The 20998-nt window shown below is 43.9% G+C and overlaps 1 protein-coding gene across 1 annotated transcript; it reads left to right on the top strand.

Annotated features, from left to right (window-relative positions):
* Nucleotides 1-2712: 2712 nt before the first annotated feature.
* Nucleotides 2713-20363, top strand: LOC147891134 (uncharacterized). Its single transcript, XM_087389431.1, has 4 exons — nt 2713-4182; nt 4351-4430; nt 4503-4767; nt 19651-20363. The coding sequence occupies exons 1-4, from the start codon at nt 3477-3479 to the stop codon at nt 19902-19904; spliced, it is 1305 nt and encodes a 434-aa protein (XP_087245557.1). The 5' UTR covers nt 2713-3476; the 3' UTR covers nt 19905-20363.
* Nucleotides 20364-20998: the final 635 nt, after the last annotated feature.

The raw sequence follows: 20998 nt of genomic DNA, 5'->3' as shown, positions 1-20998 counted from the left end.
ATTGAGTGCTACTGTGAGTTTGTTGCATCTCTTTTAATTGCACATATTGTACATGTAACCATTGTTTATCAATGCACTGTAGAATCTAGAGGTGAAATAACCAATGTCACCAAACTTTCTCTTTATGGGGGGTCATATGAAGAACATATTTCTAGCCACTTTTGGCTCCACTTAGAGTGCATCGATGCACTATCGAATCTCAAGGTGAAAAAACCACCGTCACCACCTCTACCTATACATGTGGTACTTAACAACCGTCACCACCTCTACCTATACGTGTGGTACTTAACAAATTCCACTTCACGAAAGGGGGGCATGAGGGACATGTTTCTAGTCACTTGTGGCTCTATGAAACAAGACAAAGAGGAGCAAAAAGAAATGCCTCAAGAAAAAAGTAGCTTTGAGTTCCATGCACTAGTTAGTCCCCATGATATAAAGGATATAAATAATTGTCTCATATCCTAAAAAGAAGAAGAATAGTGGACTTTTAAGGCCAAAAAGGAACAACTTGTTGTGGTGGTTTTTAGGTCTCCTACTTTGTTGCACTTGGAAGCATGCAATGATTACACGCCTTGTTGTCCCATCAATGGATGGCAGAGACGTGGTACTTGATGTGCTTACATGAGGTCTATTTGGGTAGAAGGGAAGGTTGGGAGGGAGGCAAAGTGTGCATGGGTCCCTCATTGTTAGTGGATAACGTTTCTGTCTTGTGAGCTAGGACTGTTGCATTTAGTTGAGAGTTTTTGGGCTTCAAGATACTACCATATGGTAAAAGTTATTGGGACACACTTGAGTTTATAACCACATGGTACCTTCTCACTCTTGTTTTTTTGCGGGAGTTCTACAAACTTCTAAGTTCACATATTTGGAGGGTTCTAGCCATTAATCATTAGCCATTATTTGGAGTGTTCTAGCCCCATTAGCCACCTAAAAGTTGCTAAATATGCATTGTTTTGTCCCAAGGCATAACTATGAGGCATAATTTTGACTTGACCTTCAATGTTAATTTGAGAGGGATATATATATATATATATATATATATATATATATATATTGGTTGGTAGTCAATGGATAGTTGAGCAATGAGCGCGCTAGTTCTAGTGAATTGAGAATTTGAATTCGATGCATTCTTATTGTTGTCATTTAGAAGTGATGCTTGTGCACATGCATGTGGAGCCATTTGAGTGCGATGTTCGATGTTGACTAGTAAGAATTGCAAAGCCACACACGGGTACATCATACGTTTGATGTTAAGAATTGCAAAGCCTCACAGGGGTACATCATGCATTTGATGTTAAGAAGTCACCCTCATTGTGTACAAGAGAGGACTGATGTTGTACATGAAAGGATATGAAAAGCATAAAATTGAGACTTGAGGTCTAAAGGGCCTTTTGTAGGTGTTGGGACCGTCAATGGTTGGGGTTGGTGGAATCGTGATCCCATCTGTTCAATGCATAATGATAATATGTGGTGCAGACTTTGATTGGGTACATTACCACCAACTGCTAAAATCAATCGAATAATGAACAATCATTAAATCAAGATCCTCGGCTCTCCCCACGATCTGCTACTTTGACAACCATCGGAATCTTGCCACAAATGCCTCATTTGAACTTTCATCCAACCGTTCGCAACCATCGCCTCATTTTATCCCTTAAGATCAAAACATAGATCTAAGGGTTCTCAAGAGGCCCTTAATTTTGTGGCTTATGGATAACCATTCAATCTTGAGCACATCAATGGTCTACATGGAGTGCTAGTTTGAGCTGCCGGTTTTACACCAGGTGTCAGTGCCTCCCCTATTTGTCAATCGCCTAGTAGCTAGAAACCGGGTGAACCGGCTTATGGCATAACAACAAATTGCCACGGCACGTGTCATTGCCTCCCTTGCCAACAATTGCCTCCAATTAGTGATTATCGATTGGAAACCGGGTGAAGTGCGGGAGGTGGTTCACGTGCTTTCTTCCGTATAAATCACCTCCATGAAGCGATTCCCTACTCCATCAAGGCCCCCGGTCGAAGAGAAGACAATGGGAGCTGTCTGATTTCAGCCTATTATTTCACAGAAGATCAAATCAAGAGGTTCTCACGTCAACATCACGCTGGGAATGCAGTGTAGGTCCCTATCACACGATGAATAAGGATAGGACGCTAATTTGTCCAAAAGTGATTTGTGAGAATCGAAATGCTGATGGAAGCTGTGAGGACCTACTAGGGAGGCAGGAACCGTCGGTCGCCTTCCTGTTGACCTAGGGCCTTTTGTGGATGTCAAGGGCGGAGGCGAGGGTTTGAGAGCGATTGACAGTGGCGGGGTTGTCATTCTGCAGGTCGTGACAACGCGATGAAAAGGCCGTTTCGACCGGTTTTGCAGGTTTCTAGCTGAGCCGCAACCTTTATGGAGCGGGCGGCCTCCTAGGGGGGTGCAAAGTCCTCAAAATGCCAAGGGAAGGGAATTTGGAAAAAAAGGTGGCAAGGGAGGCAAATGCAAAATTCAAAGCGATAGAAAAGTGGAAGGTGAGAGAGTGTGGGGCTACAAAATCTAAGGAAAAGTCCAAAAGCCCAAAAGGAGGAAAGAAAGGAAGAAGAAGAAGAAGGAGAAAAAGTTGAATGCTTCCAAATTTTGTATAAATTCTTTTCTTTTTCTTCTTTTTTTGCATGCTTTGAAGCATTGGGAAGCTTCGTTGGGACCTTTGCCAGCCCCCCGCTTTCCTCGACAGGCCTCACCCTGCCAAGGACCCTTCTCGTGTAGGCGCTTCTCTCGCCCTCCATCTTCCCTTTGCTTCTTCATCCTCTAGCTTTGCACCTACTTTGCCTTCCTTTTCGCTCACCGCGACTGAGATTGGTTGCTTCATCGCCTCTCTGCGACCACAGCGGTCGTTTTCGTGCTTCGCGAATCCACCACTAGCGCCCCGGAAGCCGCGGGTTGTATCGGAGCTGTGCTCGCGTCTTGTGGGCATTGGCAACGCCGACCCGCGAGCTTGTGCATCTGGAAGAAGAGATGGGTTGAAATTTGTGGGACGATTGAACGCACACATCTGCATGAAGGCGAGCGAGCAGAGCGCGGGTTCGGTGCTCGCGAGGAGAAGGAAGGTATATAAGAAAGGAGAGTGAGGACGAGAGGAGCGTCTGGTGCTTTTCACACGAGGGAAACCGACTGGTGAACGGCAGGGAGCGCGAGGATTTTTTAATATGCTGAAGGAGCAGGATGAGATGCTTGGTTTGGCGGGACGACCAAGGTATTGGTAGTTGAGGAGAAGAATCGGCAGTCACCGACCTTGCTGGAGCTTCCATCAGGGAGGAAGATCGCGAAGAGCAGCAGAACAGCAGAACATCTTGAGATTGTGGATCACCAGCCACAAGCTTACTCTGTGGCAAGATCTTGAGCTTAATCGCCTCGGCGAATTCTTGACGGGCTCGGATCATCATTCAAAGAGAGCTCCAGTTTACGCTCCTCTTTCCAAAGTTTACTTTCGTCCATGCTCGTTTCGACCTTTGCTCCCGACTCGCCCGGCATGACATCTTCCCTCGAGCTCGGTCCTGTTAAGCGGATGGCGTACAGTTTTGATGGCCGGGGCAATTTTAGCTCCAAAGCTTGGGACCTTGGCAATTGTCAAGGGCGTCAGGATGAACGCTTCTCTTGGTATCATGTAGAGCTCCCTCGATCTTATACCAAGGTGGCCTCCGCTGCACAGTACTTGATCGAAATTCTGTGTCCACCCTTGAAGCTTCAAGATATTCTAGCGCTAGCTAGTAATGGTCCCTTTTGTGGCTATGTGGACGGAGCTATCATATTTCGAGTAAACTCTGCTGGACCAACGACGAGCAAGTACACCAATAAGCTTGCTGGAAGGGTCACTGAGGCTACGGTGATTACCGTTTCACTAGGGCGAATCCCAAGATTGGAATTCTCAACATTGGCAGTGGACAGCTTGCTTTCGGAGATACCTCGCTTGGAACCCAAGTCAGATTCTGATCAAACAAGAGGGACGGGCATTGTGATTCAAGAGCATGTGCTCGAATTTCTCTTAACAATGAACCATTCGGAGGAGGCCGACAATCGCATACCGACGTCGATTTCAAATCTGGTGGTCCACATAATTGACACCCACGTTGATCATCTGCAGGATATCTTGACGACGCTGGAAATGGATTTGGATGATAAAGAGCGAGAGCTTGACACAGGTATGCATTACCTTTTCTTATTGAATATATATTCTTACCTGATCCTATTGAAGATGCTGAGATATTGTCTTTTTGCTGGTATCGCTTTGAACGTCAGCACGTCGCATGATACAATGGACTTATAACATATTTTAAACAAAAGTAGTATTGCTGTGGAGTATATGGCAGGTGGGTATGTGGTGAAGCAACAAATGCTTGCTGATCGTTTATTCCCCAAGATGCACCTGAAATTGCAGCGTCTTTTGCAGGTAATGTTTTGGCTCTTCTCCTTTTTCTTATGATCTGCCACGTCCTGAAGACACATCTGTGATCTGTGCCAGGTGATTTCTCATGGGGAGCAGGTGTTCCCAAGATATAAAGAAAAATGTGCAAGCAAGAACTGGTCTACTTCAGAAGATATGGCAGCAGTGCAAGTGTTGGTTGTTCGCCTTCAGAAGCTGAAAGAGAATGTCGGATTTCTTGCCAATCGTATCACAGCTCTTCAAGCCGGTCTGGATACTTGGCAGTCTGAGCAGATTAACCGCAAACTTTACTACCTTTCATTTTTATCAATAATCTTTTTGCCTTTGTCAATTGTGACGTCAGGTATTCACTAAATCCTCTTTGCATTTCCTTTCCATAATAGAAATGGCAACTGAGCCATCAAAATTGCAAATTTTCTACAGGATTCCACACACGTGCACACACAGTCATGACCATGCACGTAAACACACATATACGATGCATGTACGTATGTATGTATGAAAATATATGTATGACCACTCACGCACACCTTGGCCTTAAAAGAGAGAATATAAGGAGCCCATGAAGGCTCTAAGGGCCTGGTTAGGTTGGAGGGCTGCCAATCTCTTTAGCAGTAAACTCAAAATGGTGGCAGCTAAAAAAATCTTTGGAACCTCCGTTTCTGAAATGATGATCAAACCTCTGGATGCGGAGTACTGGAGTTGTGAGAAGGAAGACAGAAACCATCCTTTATGTCCTGAAAAGCCAAATAACAAATTGCAGAGAAAAGCACAGGAAGGGTTGGCAAGAAAGGAATAAGACAGTGCATGGCCTCTTGTATTAAAGGAGGTACAGGGTGAAATTATCGGTAGGGTAGGGGGGGGAGAGAGAGAGAGAGAGATTTATCAACGTCTGTGGAAGGCCAAAGGGGCATATGAGAAAGAAAGAAAGGTTTGTTTATGTCTGAGGAAGGTCAAAGGTGCCTTTGAGATCAAATCAGGTTATATGATCCGTGAAGAAACACCCCTGGTTGGCATCAAACATTGAAACCAAAGCTTAACCTCAAACTAAACTACAGCGAGGAAAATAATTGTCTGGGTGTCATTCGTCTTTCATGAGTAATTTGATCTTTGGGTGAGCTTGACTGGGGTCTTACTGAATCCTCTGGAACTCTTTTATTCCTCTCTGTGGGCCACTTGTGGGCATAATGGGATCGATCCAAACTCCACAACGCCCCTAAAGGCGGGCACACAAAGGTTTGTGCGAATGCCGTTTGATTGTTGGACCCCATATGTGTTTGAAACAGTCAAATGGATTTGTTCTAGTGTCAAATAGTTGTCTAAAGCACTTTCCTCAAGTGTTCATAGCTGGCTGATTAATTTACCATACAATTCCTAAGGATTCTGGGGCATTACTAACTGGCAAGTTTAGAAGCTATGAGCACATTATTGCAGGCCCTGAGGTTACTTTGGAGGACCTGTCCATGCACATCTTTTATAAGCCAGGAGTTTTGGATTTTTAAGGAAGACTATTCAGGAGCATGAGCTTCTTGTGAAATGGAAGGACAGGACAAGTGATGACAAGACCTCGGCAGTTTTGTGATTTCCTTACCCAAAACTTCCTAGTGTATGGTGGTTTTGTGACAGGAGACATGTTCTGATGTTAGGTCATAGCATGAGCTGGCAATAGGATCGCATCAGGTCCAGGTAGGGGACCTGCTGAAAGAGGTCTACAGGTATTTACGGATGACCTTAGCTCTGGGACACCCTTGACTAGGCCTATACATATGAATTGAGGGTTTAGTTATCCACAGATGGTGGACTCCTTGGGTTAGTAGGAGCCAGAGCAGACCTATGCCTAGTCTAGCCTAACACTTGGATTCGGTGTGAACTCCTATGGTATGGAACATAGGGGTTGTGGTTGTGGATGCGGCCAAGTGATTGGCTAACCTCAAGCTCAGAGTGTGATTCTTTATACTAGATCTACTGTTGGGAGGAGAGCTCACAAGCTCCCCCAAGAAGGTCCTTGCTAACGCTTGTTGGTTTTCCAGATTAGGAGCTACAAAGATTTGTCCAGGATTCTACCCTCGCCCAAGTGTATGATACAATATGGGTGGCAGCTCCACCGCGGATCCAATCCCTTTGTAAATATTTATGACCATACTCATTGTGTATCTCAAGTGCTGGCTGCATATGCCTTAGCCATTAGGTGCTTGATCGTGATGGCCTGCTAGCTACCTATGTCCACGGAACCCTTGCCTTGGGACTTGGGATGATTGTGTTAGTGGTCCAAGCGAGGTGGGAAAGCCTTTGCAAATGGCCTCAATGAAAAGCTTGGCTGAGATTGAAGCATGTACCTCCCAACTAGGGGTTAGGAGTTCTGTGTGAGGGCCCTCATGATTCTTTTTTTCTTCTTTTTGGGCCCTCCTAATTCTTGGCTTTGTTGTTTTGCTATTTCTTGATGGCCTCTTTGAGGCGACTAGGTGTTCAAGAGTCTAGGTCCAAGGGATGTCATCCAAATTGTGTATTGGCTGGTTTGGGGCATCATAGAATGGGTTATTCAGCAACTAAACAATCCCCAATTTCTGGGGCAATCTAACAGCTCACAGGCCAGCCACCTCAGCCAAACAAGTGGCCAGAAAGACCAGCTGGTCTGGCCGACCAGCTGGCAGGCCCACTGACCAGCTGGCCGACCAGCTGGTAGGCCTACCGACCAGCTGGCCGACCAGCTAGGTCTGGCCTATAAAGGCATCTGCCCCCACACTCCTTCTGACAGGACAGGACCTGCAGCTGCTCCTCTTCTCCGCCATCCTTTGCTGCAGCCCCGCCTGCTCCATCTACCTCTCCTCTTCAGATCTGCTCCTCTCTGCCTTCTCTCTGCCTCTCCTTCCTGCCTCCTGGCTGCTCCATCTTCTCCTCCAGATCTGCCCCCATCCTGCTCCAGATCTGTTCCTCTGCTCCTTCTGCTCCAGATCTGCCCCATCCTGCTCCAGATCTGCCCCTCTGCTCCTTCTGCTCCAGATCTGCCCCTCCTGCTCCAGATCTGCTCCTTTTCTTCATCATGTTGCTATTCCAGATAGCCTGAAGGTTCCTTCCTCAGAGCATGCTGGTTTTCAGCCATTTCCTAGGGCAGCTCTAGCCCTTCATCTTCTTCGTCATCATCGAGCTACACGGAGGACTGCGCTTCGCTCCCTCTACTGCTATCTTTTCTACAGTTTCTCTACATGGAATCATCTTTCTGATTCACCTCAGCCACGGTCCTTAAGACACGACGGCTTGAGGTTCTTGTATTCAGTTTTTCATATTACCGACAGGCACTATGTTTTCTGAGTTCCATTCTTCACTTGTGTCTGAGTATTGTCTACTTTTTGATCGCTCCACTGCAAACCCTATCGTTTCTCTATATGGGTTCTTGGATAGGACATGGTGATCCCTTTCTAGGATTTCATTCATAACTCTTTCGAATTAATTCTCTATAGTATGCTTAGAAGTTCTTGTTCATGGTAAACAAGGAACTACTGTATTTTGCGTTGTAATATGCGTTGGTATTCTCTCGCAGTCTGCTCCCTCTTTGGATGTCCCTGTTTGGTCTCTTGGCATACTAGCATTTCTTAAATGCTTTGCATTCATCATTGCTCCAACCATTCTGAGGGACAGATCCTTAGAATGGCTTTCCGGTGGGTTTGACAGAGTCGGGGAAGGAGTGTTGTGTAGTAATGTGGATTGACTTGGTGAGCAGCATGGCTTTGGCATCTGTGGTTGGCTAGGTATTAGTGCTCTCTACAAGTGTGGCAAGATGTCCATTGTATATATAATCTATTATTGAGTGATCAAAGTCATAGTGATGGTAGGTGGATGGAGGAGTGAGGGAGAGAGAGCATGCTTTATTAATGTTTGTGGAAGACAAAGAGGCCTATGCGACCATACAAATAATTCTGAAATCAATTAAATATCATACATGCACTTTGCTCTTGATGAGACTGAGTAGTGTCGCTCCAAGGCCACCGCAATTTCTTTGTCATGGAGATCCCTATTCTCAAGCCGAAGGTGTTCTATGGACTGTTGCATTTGACAGTTGCACTATTCCCCAATATTAGGAGTTGCTCTTCTTGGGCCCTCCGTTATTCCCTTGCTTGCATAGCCATTGTTTGAGCATGGACCAATTGATTGTAGTAACCAAGCAAAGCAGCATTCCCATCCCAACAAAGCGAACAAACTAATCCATTGAGTGAAATGGGTCCTGGAACACGGAGAATGTCCTTTTGTGAAGCTAGGGGAAACTAGAACGTCTAGATAGCCCCCCCCCCCCCCCCCCCAAAAAAAAAAAAAAAATTTTTTGAAAAATAAATTATTTTTTCTCAAAAGGGTTCAATGAACGTTTCCCTTTTGTTCCACACAAGATTTCTATTCTCGCTGAGCTCATCTTAGGACACCCACGTTTTTTTCCACTAAGGATATTGAAAATTGTCTTCTCAGTATATCAAGGAAGCATTTTATGATCCACATACTAGAAGCATGGATTATGCAGCGTTCCAAATATGTGTTTTTCAAGGATAAGCTGAAATGGAAAGTTCAAAGCTGTAATGCTCTAGTATAGTTTTATGTCATATGATGATGCCATTTACAAACCTATTTTAGGCTTCAGTCAAGGTTAACCAAGTTCTAGAAGTTGTTTCCACCATATTTTACCAAGGTTTCTTACTTCTCATATATTTTACTTTTTCCCAACAAATGAAGGCTCACTACCAATGTGCATTGAAGGTGTTGGTTGACTAAATTAGTCACATGGAGACAAATGTCCCCTGATAGGTGAAGCAAGTGCAAAATTGGTGGAGGATGATCGAGGGGAATTGGACATTGAGAGTGTCACGGGGACGTGAATTTCATGTGTAGCTAACCCCGTGGCTACTTCCATGGTCACTTTGGTCGAGGCGATTGGCCTAGAGGAAGCACCCACTTCCTAGAAGTCCCTAGTCCAATTTCCAGTGCACCTACTAGGCCCAAATGCTAGGGGTTGAGGGGTCTAAATGTTAGGCCCAAGAGAAATCAATGGTTCATTGGTTTAGAGGGTTAGGATTTTAATGTGAGGGGCAAACCAATGCTTCATTGGTTTGGGTGGGTTAGAGCTTCAATGAGGGGGTCACATGGCAGCCCCTCATGCATACCCACCTACCCCTTCCTCTTCTTCCAAGGAAAAGGAACGGATTTGATGTCTTCTCTTGCTGGCTTTCATTTTCTCGCGCATCCCAAGGTCAAAGCTGTACCACCTTTGTCTCTAAGGTTGTCCCCAAGGCCTCTGTACGGCTGTATAGAAGCAATAATTGCTGGCTGTACGGGCTGAGCACGACTCCCAAGGTGCCCAAGGAGGATTGTATGGGCCCTTTGCTGCTGTATGAGCTTGATTACCTACAGTACGGACTGATTCCCTTGCTGTATGGACATTTCTACACGCATTCCAAGGCCTCTAGGCTGTTGTACGGACTTGTTGGCACCTTTTTCGAGGCAAGTCTTTGGCTGTATGGATGATTTTGTTACTGCTGCTGCTGCACGATGGACTGCTTGGGCTCAATCTTCAAGGCTGGTACGGTTGTTCTTCACGCTTTCAAGGACAAGCTGCAGGATGCAGGTGGACCTTGCCATGGCATACTAGCTCTCTCTCTCTCTCTTGCCCTGGCCTCTTCACCAGCGAGCCTTGCTCTTCTTCTCTCATTTCTCAGCTCCCAGTCTCCTTTCTCTCTCTCTTTTACTGCTTGGAAGCCATCTGCCTGGACAGAGGAAAGCTGCGAGATCTGAGCTTGCCCCTCTTCCATGGACAGTGGGTACGGAAGTATGGTTTCTCTTTGATTTGCTTTTGCTATTTTGGAAGCTTGTTATTTTGCATTTTGTTGTCTGAGCTCTTTCTGGGCCCTACAGGCTGTAAGAATATACCCAGTCATAGAGGGTATGCCTGGTTGGTGTCAGAGAGACAGATTGGTTGTAGTTTGATTCCTTGAGGCTGTTTGAGCACTTGTGGGGATTTGCATTGATGCCGTGTCACAGTTGTTGAGAAATGCCTTAGTTCTGACCCTAGCTCTTGGGTACTAGTGCTGCAATGGAACTGGTTACAGCCAGAGGCCAAGTGTTGGGCCTTGGCTGTGGTAGTGGAAAATGCAAGGAGAATAGTTTAAGGGTGCGCCCTTGTTGTAAAGCAGAATTCCACTTTTGACAAATTAAATAAATAGTGAAAGGGGCGCCAAGGTATTTGGGGCCAGTGTGGTGTCTTGTGTTCAGTTCATTGAGCTGGGGCACTCTAGCCTCCATCCAGTTATTCTCAATTTATTTCTAAGTTTTTTTTCAGTGGCAATTAATTAATGGAAGTGATTGGGAACGCTGCAATGTGGCTGTAAAAGGTGTGAATGCTAAGATAGTTACGGTTTACTGCCCTTTAGTTTACTGAACTCAGAAATCATAGACTTTTTATTAATGCCAAAAAGAGTGAATTCTCTCTTGACGAGATTCATTATCTTGGACACATTATTTCCAAGGAAGGGATTAGGATGGATCCAGCCAAGATTAAAGCTATATAGGAATGGCCAGAGCTCACCTCGGTACATGAAGTACGCAGCTTTCTTGGCCTTTGTTCCTATTACAGACGCTTCATCTGACACTTTGACGATATAGCAGCCCCCTTACATGACTTGACCAAGAAAATGTAGTTTTCAGGTGGGGAGAAAGACAAAGGACAGCTTTTAATGCTCTCAAAGAAAAGCTGACGACCGAGCCTATTTTCATTGTTCCAGATTTACAGAAACCGTTTGATGTGGGCTGCGACTGTGTGGGAGCTGCAGTCCATCAAGGTGGTTGGGTTATAGCTCATGAAAGTAGGAGGCTGTGTGATGCTGAGGTGCTTTTGGGTGTGGTGTTTATGAGAAAGAGATGCTAGCAGTTATTCATGCTTCAAATATTTGGAAGCATTATCTTCTTGGAACTGACTTTACAGTCAAGACCGACCACGAGAGTCTCAAGTATTTCTTGACTGAGATCTCAGAAAAGCAGATGAATTGGGCAAATTTTCTGTCCATGTTTCATTTTGAGATTGTTTATATGCCAAGAGCTCGGAACAGGGTTGCGGATGCATTATCTAGAAGGCCTAAAGTGAATAATTTCACCGTAGCATATCACTACTTGGAGGCCATGAAAGAGCTTTATTTATAGGATCTAGATTATTTTGGACAGCGGGGGGTATCATCCAGCCAGTATACACTGAAAGATGGATTTCTCATGAAAGATGATCATCTTTGTGTGACCAAGACATGCGAGCCAAAGTTTTGGAAGAATGCCATGCTCCTCCTTATGCAGGGCATTGAGGTATTCTGTCTACTAGAGTGGCCATTGAGAGAGATTTCTTTTGGCCAGGGATGCAGAAAGACATTCACAAGTTTGTAACGTGCCAAAAGGTAAAGTATGATAGGCACAAGATCCCAAGACTCCTCATGCCACTGCCCATACCGCAGGGACCATGGGAAAGCATCGCCATGGATTTCATCTTTGATCTTCCTAGATCCAAATACGGGAATGATGAGATATGGACCATCATTGACAGGTTCAGCAAGCAGGCAGTAAGAAGGACTATTAAGGCACACCACATGGCCAAATTGTTTTTGGCACATATTTTTAAGCACCACGGGATGCCTAAGTCGATTGTTAGTGATTGAGACCCCAGGATGACAAGTTTATTCTGGAGAGCATTATTTGATAATATGGGTATAAAGTTGGACTTTTCATCTTCTTTTCATCCTCAGTCAGACGGACAAGGTGAGAATGCCAATTCCATGGTATCGCATCTTCTCAAGTGTCATGCATCCGAGCAGAAGGTCGAATGGGAAAAGTATCTTCCTCTTGTGGAATTTACATACTATTACATTGTTCATAGCTCCATAGGAAAAGCCCCATTCGAATGTATTTATGGAAAGGTGATATTACCATCTATCTCAGAACAAAGGACGAGATGTTTGCAGCCGACCAATATGTCTGAGACTTTTCTCTCAAGTACGGACATCAATTGAAAGATCTCAATAAAAGCAAAAGAAGGCAGCAGACAAGCATCGGAGGGAGATAAATCTCCAAGAAGGAGACTGGGTCTTACTAAAGTTTGAAAAAGCACGACTCAGAAAGATGAAAGGCAAAGAGAAAGTATACCCAAAGTTGTCTCCTAGGTATTATGGACCATTCAGAGTTAGTGAGGCCATAAATGAAGCGGCTTTTTGACTACAGCTGCCCGAGAATTGGAAGATTCACAATGCTTTTCATGTGAGTCTTCTAAAGAAGTATCAAGGACCAGAACCCACAGAACCAGTTCAAGAAGAGGCACCTCAGGTGGAAGAAATGGAGGAGATCCTCCAACCAGAATAAATTGTATATCATATAGAGAAGAAAGGACCCAAAGGCAAGGTTATCCGTAGAAACCTTGCTAACTTTAAGAATTATTCGGCACTTGATGCCAAGCAGTGTAACCAGAAAACGCGTTTCAGGCAGTAGAAACGTGAAGAAACGTTTCTGTCTGAATCGTTTCTAAGAAATGTGTGAAATGTGGAAGTTTTTCCGAAAATAAAAAATACACTATTTATATAAAATACACCTATTTTACACGTTTCTAGACGAAACCCTTGTCAAAATCTTGAAACGTTTCTTGTGACACTGATGCCAAGTGGGTAGATGACGAATTATTCTCAGAGTATCCTCAAGTTTTACAGTTGTATCAAGAAGCTTTTCTCTCAAGCATCAAGCAATGCTTCAGACCTCTGCTCTCCTGAGCCTGAATGAGCCTCTATCGCAGTGGGCTCAAGCTGGAATGCTTCCAGGTAGAGCTGCAATACCCTAGGTGAATCTGCCAATTCTCCTTCCTCATCGACTTGGCATCCAGTGGTGAGTAGTTCTGAAACTTAACCAGATACCTTTTGAAAACTCTACTAGTAACTTTCCTTTCACGGTGTGCCAGAATCTGTTCTAGAACTAAAATCTCATCTAGTCAAACTCACATGAAAGGCATTGTGAATTGTCCAATGGCGTGGTAGGCTGAGCTTGTAAGCTACATCATTGATCTTTTGCAAGACTTGGAAAGGTCCATAGTACCGCATTTTCAGTTCGGTGTACATTGTACACCTTATCCTTGCCTTTCATCCGCTTTCTGAAAACGCAGCAACACCCAATCATCATCTTTAAAGACCGATTCACGTCGGTGCTTATCGACTGCTCTTTTATGCTTCTCTAGGCTTTTCTGGAGGGCTGTTTTTACCTTTTGATAGGCTGCATCTAAGCTTTCCACAAATCTGTCCGCTTTGAAGATCTTCTCTTTGGAGTGCAAGATGGGAGGTACCTTTCTTCCGCCTTACACAATTTGGAAGGGTGCTTTCCCTGTGGAAGAATGCATTGTATTGTTGTAGGCAAACTCAACCAGTTGCAAAAATGGCTCCCATTTTGTTTGCTGGTCTGAAACATAGCATTTGAGAAGATCGAGCGCAGTAGAGTTTGCCTTTTCTGACTGTCCATCTGACTGTGGGTGGAAAGAAGATGAAAAATTCAGCGTAGTGCCCATGTTATCAAACAAACCTCTCCAGAAAAGGCTGGTCATACGAGGGTCTCGATCACTGACAATAGATTGAGGCATTTGTGGTGCTTGAAATATGAGACATAAATAATCTCGCCATCTGTTCTGCTGTAATTTTCTTCTGCACTGGGCCTGCTTGCTGAATCTGCAAATTATGGTCCAAACTCCATCATGTCCTGATGGTGTACGAGGCAGATCACAAGGGACTAGAAATAGTCCAAGAACTAGGAATGCATGCATTTCGCTAACCTCTAATGGGTTAAAGTGTTGGAATTTATTTGTGCAATGTGTAGTACCCAAGAGAGTGCAAAAAGGACTCAAGGCCCACAAGCCCTAGCTTTTTGCTAGGCCTAGTCTATAAAAGAAAGGCCTCTGGAATTGTACTCAGTTCTATGCTCTTTCAAGAGCCAGTTGTACAAAGATTATTCTATTGTAATAAAGACCTTCGGGGGGGTCCAACCCTTATTTCTGGCCCTAGTGTTGTGTTTTGTTCCTTACCCTTCTCTCCCAGCACTCTATCTAATTGGCGATTCAACTTCCATAGCTCCAGCACATCTCGAGAAGTGTATGAATTTTCCAACGCCAAGTTACAGTGGTATCAGAGCGTGGTTTTGCTACTTTCCTTGGTAGCAAAGGTCTGTGGGTAAAGACGTTTGACATGCGCATATCGGGAGGCCTCGAAACATCCGCAAACGGATGGGTGGACGGAACATCTACAAGCAAGTGTTTGAACAATATCCTGGACTAGTGGTTGAATCTTACAACCAACAGCCACACCCACCAATACTTCATCGCGCATTGGGTCGGCTCTCGTCTTTACCTGCAAGCGTTTACCTTCTTGAAAGGAGTAGGGGCTTTGCAGTTGATTGCTTTAGGCCCAGTTAAGTTGATTCGGTGGGTTCAGTTCTCCATCTCCCACATCATGGTTTCGGAGCACGGGAGTTCAGCTACCAAAAGGCTCAAGATGATTTTGTTGTTGCTGCTGTTGCACGGACTGCTTGGGTTCATTCTTTAAGGTTGGTACGGTTGTTCTTCACGCTTTTCAAGACAAGCTATAGGATGCAGGTGGACCTTGCCATGATAGACTAGCTCTCTCTCTCTCTCTTGCCCTGGCCTCTTCACCAGTGAGCCTTGCTCTTCTTCTCTCATTTCTCAGCTCCCAGTCTCCTTTCTCTCTCTCTTTTACTGCCTTGAAGCCATCTGCACTCTGCTGGGGCCCTGGACAGAGGAAAGGTGCGAGATTTGAGCTTGCCCCTCTTCCACGGACAACGGGTATGGAAGTCTGGTTTCTCTTTGATTTTCTTTTGCTATTTTGGAAGCTTTTTATTTTGCAATTTGTTGTTTGGAGCTCTTTTTGGGCCCTACAGACTGTAAGAAGATACCCGGTCACAGAGGGTATGCCTGATTGGTGTCAGAGAGACAGATTGGTTGCAGTTTGATGCCTTGAGGCTGTTTGAGCACTTATGGGGATTTGCATTGATGCCTTGTCACAGTCAAGAGTCACAGTTGTTAAGAAATGCCTTAGTTCTGACCCTGGCTCTTGGGTACTATTGCTGCATTGGAATTGGATGTAGGCAGAGGCCAAGTGTGGCTCTGGTAGTGGAAAATGCAAGGAGCAGGAGTCATAGTTGTTGAGAAATGCCTTAGTTTTGACCCTGGCTCTTGGATACTAGTGCTGCACTAGAATTGGATGCAGGCAAAGGCCAAGTGTGGCTGTGGTAGTGGAAAATGCAAGGAGAATAGTATAAGGGTGCGCCCTTGTTGTAAAGAAGAATTCCACTTTTGAAGAATTAAATAAATACCGAAAGGGGGGCTAAGGCTAGTGTGGTGTCTTGTATTTGGTTCATTGAGCTAGGGCACTCTAGCCTCCATCCAGTTATTCTCCATTTATTTCTAAGTTTTTTTCAGTGGCAATTAACTAATAGAAGTGATTGGGAACGATGCAATGTGGCTGTAAAAGGTGTGAATGCTAAGATAGTTACGGTTTACTGCCTTTTTGTTTACTGAAGGCCGGTTTTAGAAAGTCATCAGGACACATACTCAATCACACATCTCCTTGGACCTTGAAGTTGTATGCTTCCATGGCTCCACCAAATGTAACAGCTTTGACCTATGACGTCGTAAAAATGATTAACATAAAAAGCTGACAAATTTATGGCAAGGTGATATTTGCCATTTTGGGACGATGACTAATCAGCTTGTTAGATGATAACCGTATGCATATATCAGAATAGTTGAGGTGAGAATCCTTTGAATATGATACAGAATACATTGTGCATGGTCCTATTACAACAAAAAGAATTTTGGAAGGGCTTGGTAAGTAGGCAGTGATTGATGAGGTTGTAAAATCTTGTAAGGATTCCCCCCTACCCCGCAGCTAGTATCTACGGTCAAAGATCTTGTTCACACTGAAGTACAAACTGTTAAGAAGGAAGTGATTGTAGAGTAGACACCAAAGCATGTAAATTAGACATTCAAGCAGAGATTAAAGAACACAAAGCTAGATGTTGAAGATTAGAATAGGGGGACTCCTAGAAGATTGGTACAAAGAGGAGGACACATAGAGTTCAAATCAAAACCAAAAGACTCTCAGTCTTAAACTGATGTATGGCTGTTTACTCTTCCAGACTATCATGTAGGTATTCTAAATAATGTGGGTGGCTTCTTGCACTCCTTGGGAGCTGCCATGTGCCCTCCCTAAAGCAGATGTACTAGAGGGTTTCTTGCTGTCCCATAGACCTTTTGGTCTCCAGTGGACGTTAATAGACTTTCTTTCTTTCTCTCTCTCTCTCTCTTTCTCTCTGTAGGGAAAGCGGGTTGCAAGTGATGTCAGAAAAACAAAGATGATGGCAATCTGTACCAATCAGCGAGAACATCCCCCTGAGATCACCTTTGATGGATAGATTATTGAGTATGTCAACACCTTCAAATACTTAGGGGTTGATATCCCGGCAGATCACAGATGGTGGCAATGTATACACAAAAGGATGGACACTGGCTTGGGGAAGTACTACCAGTTTGAGAATGACTGCAGGCACACTGACACCAAGAACTGGAAAATTTGAAATGTATTGTTTGATGCACATGTAGTACAGATAGTATTATATGGAGTGGAAGTATGGGGAGGCCGTATTTCAGCCTCTACATGAAATGATATTGAGAAAATGCAAAAGGCTTTCTTACGGCGACACCTTGGTGTCAAACCCACTACTCCATACTCGGTACTTCTGTTGGAAACGGGAAGGAGGCCGATTGAATTTCATGCACTGATGAGAGTTATGCAATACCTAATAGAGGTGCAGCAAATGCAACGCGATAGGCTGCCTCATAAAGCATGGAATGCCAGCACAAAGCTTCAAAAGAACCACAAAAGTAAGATCATCTGTACAGGATGGGCAATCGACATAAGAAAGTGGTTCAGCAGATGGAAAGTGGAAGCATATTTGACCATGCCACCTGAAAAGGTCACCATGCAAGAGTTTCAACTGTCTTTACTGAGCACTTTGCAAACTCACTGGCTGACAAGTGAAAAGAAGGTAAAGCTGGAATATTACCAAGACATCATAAATCCCACATGTTGGTCTACATACATGTCCATAGAGACTCATGCTCAGCCTTATATTAGCACACCTATCCCCCTTCTATATCGCAGAAACATAGCCAGGTTTCATACCAGATCTCATACATTTGCAATTGAGAAGAGAGCTTGGATGCATCAGCCTAGACATGCTAGAGTCTGTACCCTTTGTGGCATGCAGACAGTTGAGACGGAGGCACACGTGGCTCTACAGTGCCCCCGATACGCACATATCAGGGAGGACTATCAGTAGATACTGGAGGACTCCGCTCAGCTGACATCAGTTCTCTGTACTGCCTCTCCGGCAGCATTGGGATCTTTTGTCACTTGTCTTTTTACCTGGCGTCAGGAACTCATAGACTCCTGACCCCTCTCCTTGAGGAGACTCTATTTTACATTGTATTGAGACGGGTCCCATGGGTCATTTTTGGCCCCCTGAGGATGTTAATAGACTTTACTTCTACTTCTACTTCTACTTCTCTCTCTCTCTCTCTCTCTCTCTCTCTCTCACACACACACACACACACACACACACACACACACGCACACGTACGTAAGTAAGAACTGTGTATATAAATCAATAATGAAATAATATTCTTGAATACATAGCTTAAAATTTGACTATACTTGAATACAAATAACTATAGCTAGAAAATTCTTATAAGACCCAAACTTTGTACACGTGTTATACACATTGTGCACATGGACGCATTGCACGCGAAAGTGTATGCCTAAAAATATTCCAAACTATTTCTAACTTCAGGATTCCTAAATGGCCTCAAATTCATTTTGTATTGACCTTAAGACACCAGGACTCTCTCTCCTCAAGTTTTGGGTTAAGTAAATCAACTACATGGAAAGTCTTCAAATGTCCCCACATAGTTGGAGCAATCGGTATGCATGTTGGATCATATTGGTATACTTGAGGGCTATTTAGTAGAGGAAGTCCATGAACACATATACTCTATTATTGGGCATGTCCTAGCAGCTCATACCTCTATTATACCATGGCAATGGAATACACCGCATGCATCAGACAAGGAACACGGAAAAGTGACCTCATCATAGATAGGTGATATGATTCATCATGGAAAGATGACTAATTCATCCTGTTGGGTGATAGTACATGACAATCTAGACAAGGACTCTTTGAGCAGTGCAACAGCTAAAATTTTTGAACTGAAAAACTTGATAAGAACCCCCAGCAAAAATCGTCCTGCCGGCCAAAGCCAGCCTAAAAGATCCTGCATCCTTAACCAATTAGTCATCAAGATACTATACTGACATAGAGGCATTGGTGCATACAAGCCATGGTATGAACTGGGTAGACCTGGGTGCCATCAATAGCCTCTGTGCCATCAACACTAGAATATTGATTTCTGAGCATTGAGTCTAACGCAGCAAAACTAAATTGCAGTGTAGGCAAAGTAGTAGGCCAACAGGGCCAAAAGGTTCATAAAATATGTTTCCAAATGAATATTTGATCATTATTTTCTTCTGGTCCGGCAGGTGTGTGCTTGTGTGTTGAGGTTGGGTGGGTGAGTATGTGTGTTGTTGAGTGTCTTTGTGCGTGTGTATGTGGCGGTGCATATATTACCTCATTCCAGTGCCCTCATGCATGCAAAAGTCCACATGAGCATGTGTGCACGCACTTATGCAAGTGGGCATGGGCATGGTCATGTGTATGCGTGGTTAAGCACCTGAATGAATCTATGTGTTGCACTTATCAGGGGCAGTCCTGGTGTTTAAATGAGGTTTTGAATTTAGCTAGATTGATGATGTCACTCCCCAGTCAGAGTCCCTCTTCTAGAGGGAATCCAACTACGTTGGAATGTGGATGCTCCATATTCTTTTTAAGCATGATCAATTTCTATGTTTTTTTTTTTTTCCTAACATAAAATCTTTGCATTCATTGAATGAGCAGGCAGTGAGAGCAATTTCTTGGTTTGATATCTGAAATGTAGGATTTTGTATTCGTTCTTTATTTTCTGTGCCTTGATTTTTATAGTGATAGAATTTGATGCAAAATCAGTCGTCCATCTCCTTATTTAGCATATAACTTTCGCTTGTTTACTTCGTTTCAGCATTTGGCATGAATGTTGGAGGAGTTCCCTGGACGGAACAAAGAGATCCGTCTCTCAAGGATGGATTTCAAAATGTCCTGCTGCTCTGTGCAGTGATTGTGTTGATTCTCCTTGGGTGCTTTTCTGCTGGAGCTTTGTATAAGTGTCTGAGAAGACATCAAAATAGCAAGAACAAATTGTGGACTGCAAATAGGTCGTTCAGTTGGAGAAGAACTCATCAACATGTCAATAGCAATGGATATTTGGCTCTGTAATATTTGAACAAGTTGAAGATTGAAGCTTGATGTCAGCTTATAAACAATGTGAATCTGTTCAAATTTTTTACAGGAACAGTTTCATGCATATGTAATGACTTGAAAAGCCTCCTGGGCGGAGCAGCATCATTGCTTAGACTTTGACAACAGCTGTAACTGGGAACATTCATTCTTGAAGTGCACATCCTGCTGAGCAACCCACACATTTGTGGAGTACTTGATTAACATTGCTGACTTCTAATTGTCCTTAGATTTATGACCTGATGTACATTGAGGAAATGGTAGGTATATGCACTTATCTCTTTGTGCAATCTGCAGTGATACAATGTAGAGGTTTTGATGCATACTCTCTTCGTTGCCTTGTGGTTAGAGAGGCTTCAGTATAGACTGGGATTGTTTCTGGCCCTGCTTCCAAATTTCCCTTAATGCACTGAGATATAAAAGACCATGACAGAATGTTGGGGCCCACTTAACACTATATGTGGCATCTTCGCTCATATGTTTGTATATATAATTTTAGCATGGCTAGAACTTCCTTTGGTAGTTTGATAGTTTTTGCGTTCATTTATGCCGAAAGTAATCTCAAGTATGCGACCACAGTTTCTTTAAAATTTCTCTTGACTAATAGAGCCATAAATCTTACATTCTGTCAAATTATATACTTTCATAAAAGTGCTCTTTAGTCCACTCACTTTGGGATGTTTCTTGAATGATTTCATAAGCACCAAAAGGTCACTTTCAACCACCACCATTGGTAGGTGCCTTTGTACTCATGCTTAAGAGCATCCACGGGGCCACATCCATCAAATGTAGTTTTAACTAAACCGTTAACATAATGCAAGGGGGTACAAATGTCATAGTAGCTAGTCCCTGCTATGCATGATGGAGTTTATGGTTTTCAACCTTGTGACTATCATGAGATTGAAACTGCACTTTGTTGTGTTTTTAGAGGATGAGTTTGGGAATGTTCCTAGATTCATCTAGGTATATACAAATAGTCCCTTGATGATTACGAGGTTATACGTTTCCTCACACATGACTAAAAATCCAACAGTTCTTCCCTCTTCCTCCACTTAGCCCTCCCCTCTCCCTCC

The sequence above is a fragment of the Dipteris shenzhenensis genome, chromosome 18 (assembly GCF_047967505.1).
Source record: "Dipteris shenzhenensis isolate YYH24624 ecotype China chromosome 18, Dip_SZ_1.0, whole genome shotgun sequence".
Lineage (NCBI taxonomy): Eukaryota > Viridiplantae > Streptophyta > Polypodiopsida > Gleicheniales > Dipteridaceae > Dipteris > Dipteris shenzhenensis.
This window is presented reverse-complemented; position numbering and strand designations above follow the sequence as displayed.

What these genes read in the sequence shown, in the direction of transcription:
- LOC147891134 (XM_087389431.1), top strand. Translation starts at nt 3,477, where the DNA reads ATGCTCGTTTCGACCTTTGCTCCCGACTCGCCCGGCATGACATCTTCC. An exon ending in AATTGCAGCGTCTTTTGCAG is followed by an intron (nt 4,431 to 4,502) that starts GTAATGTTTTGG and finishes GATCTGTGCCAG; the next exon opens with GTGATTTCTCATGGGGAGCA. An exon ending in TTTGTCAATTGTGACGTCAG is followed by an intron (nt 4,768 to 19,650) that starts GTATTCACTAAA and finishes ACTTCGTTTCAG; the next exon opens with CATTTGGCATGAATGTTGGA.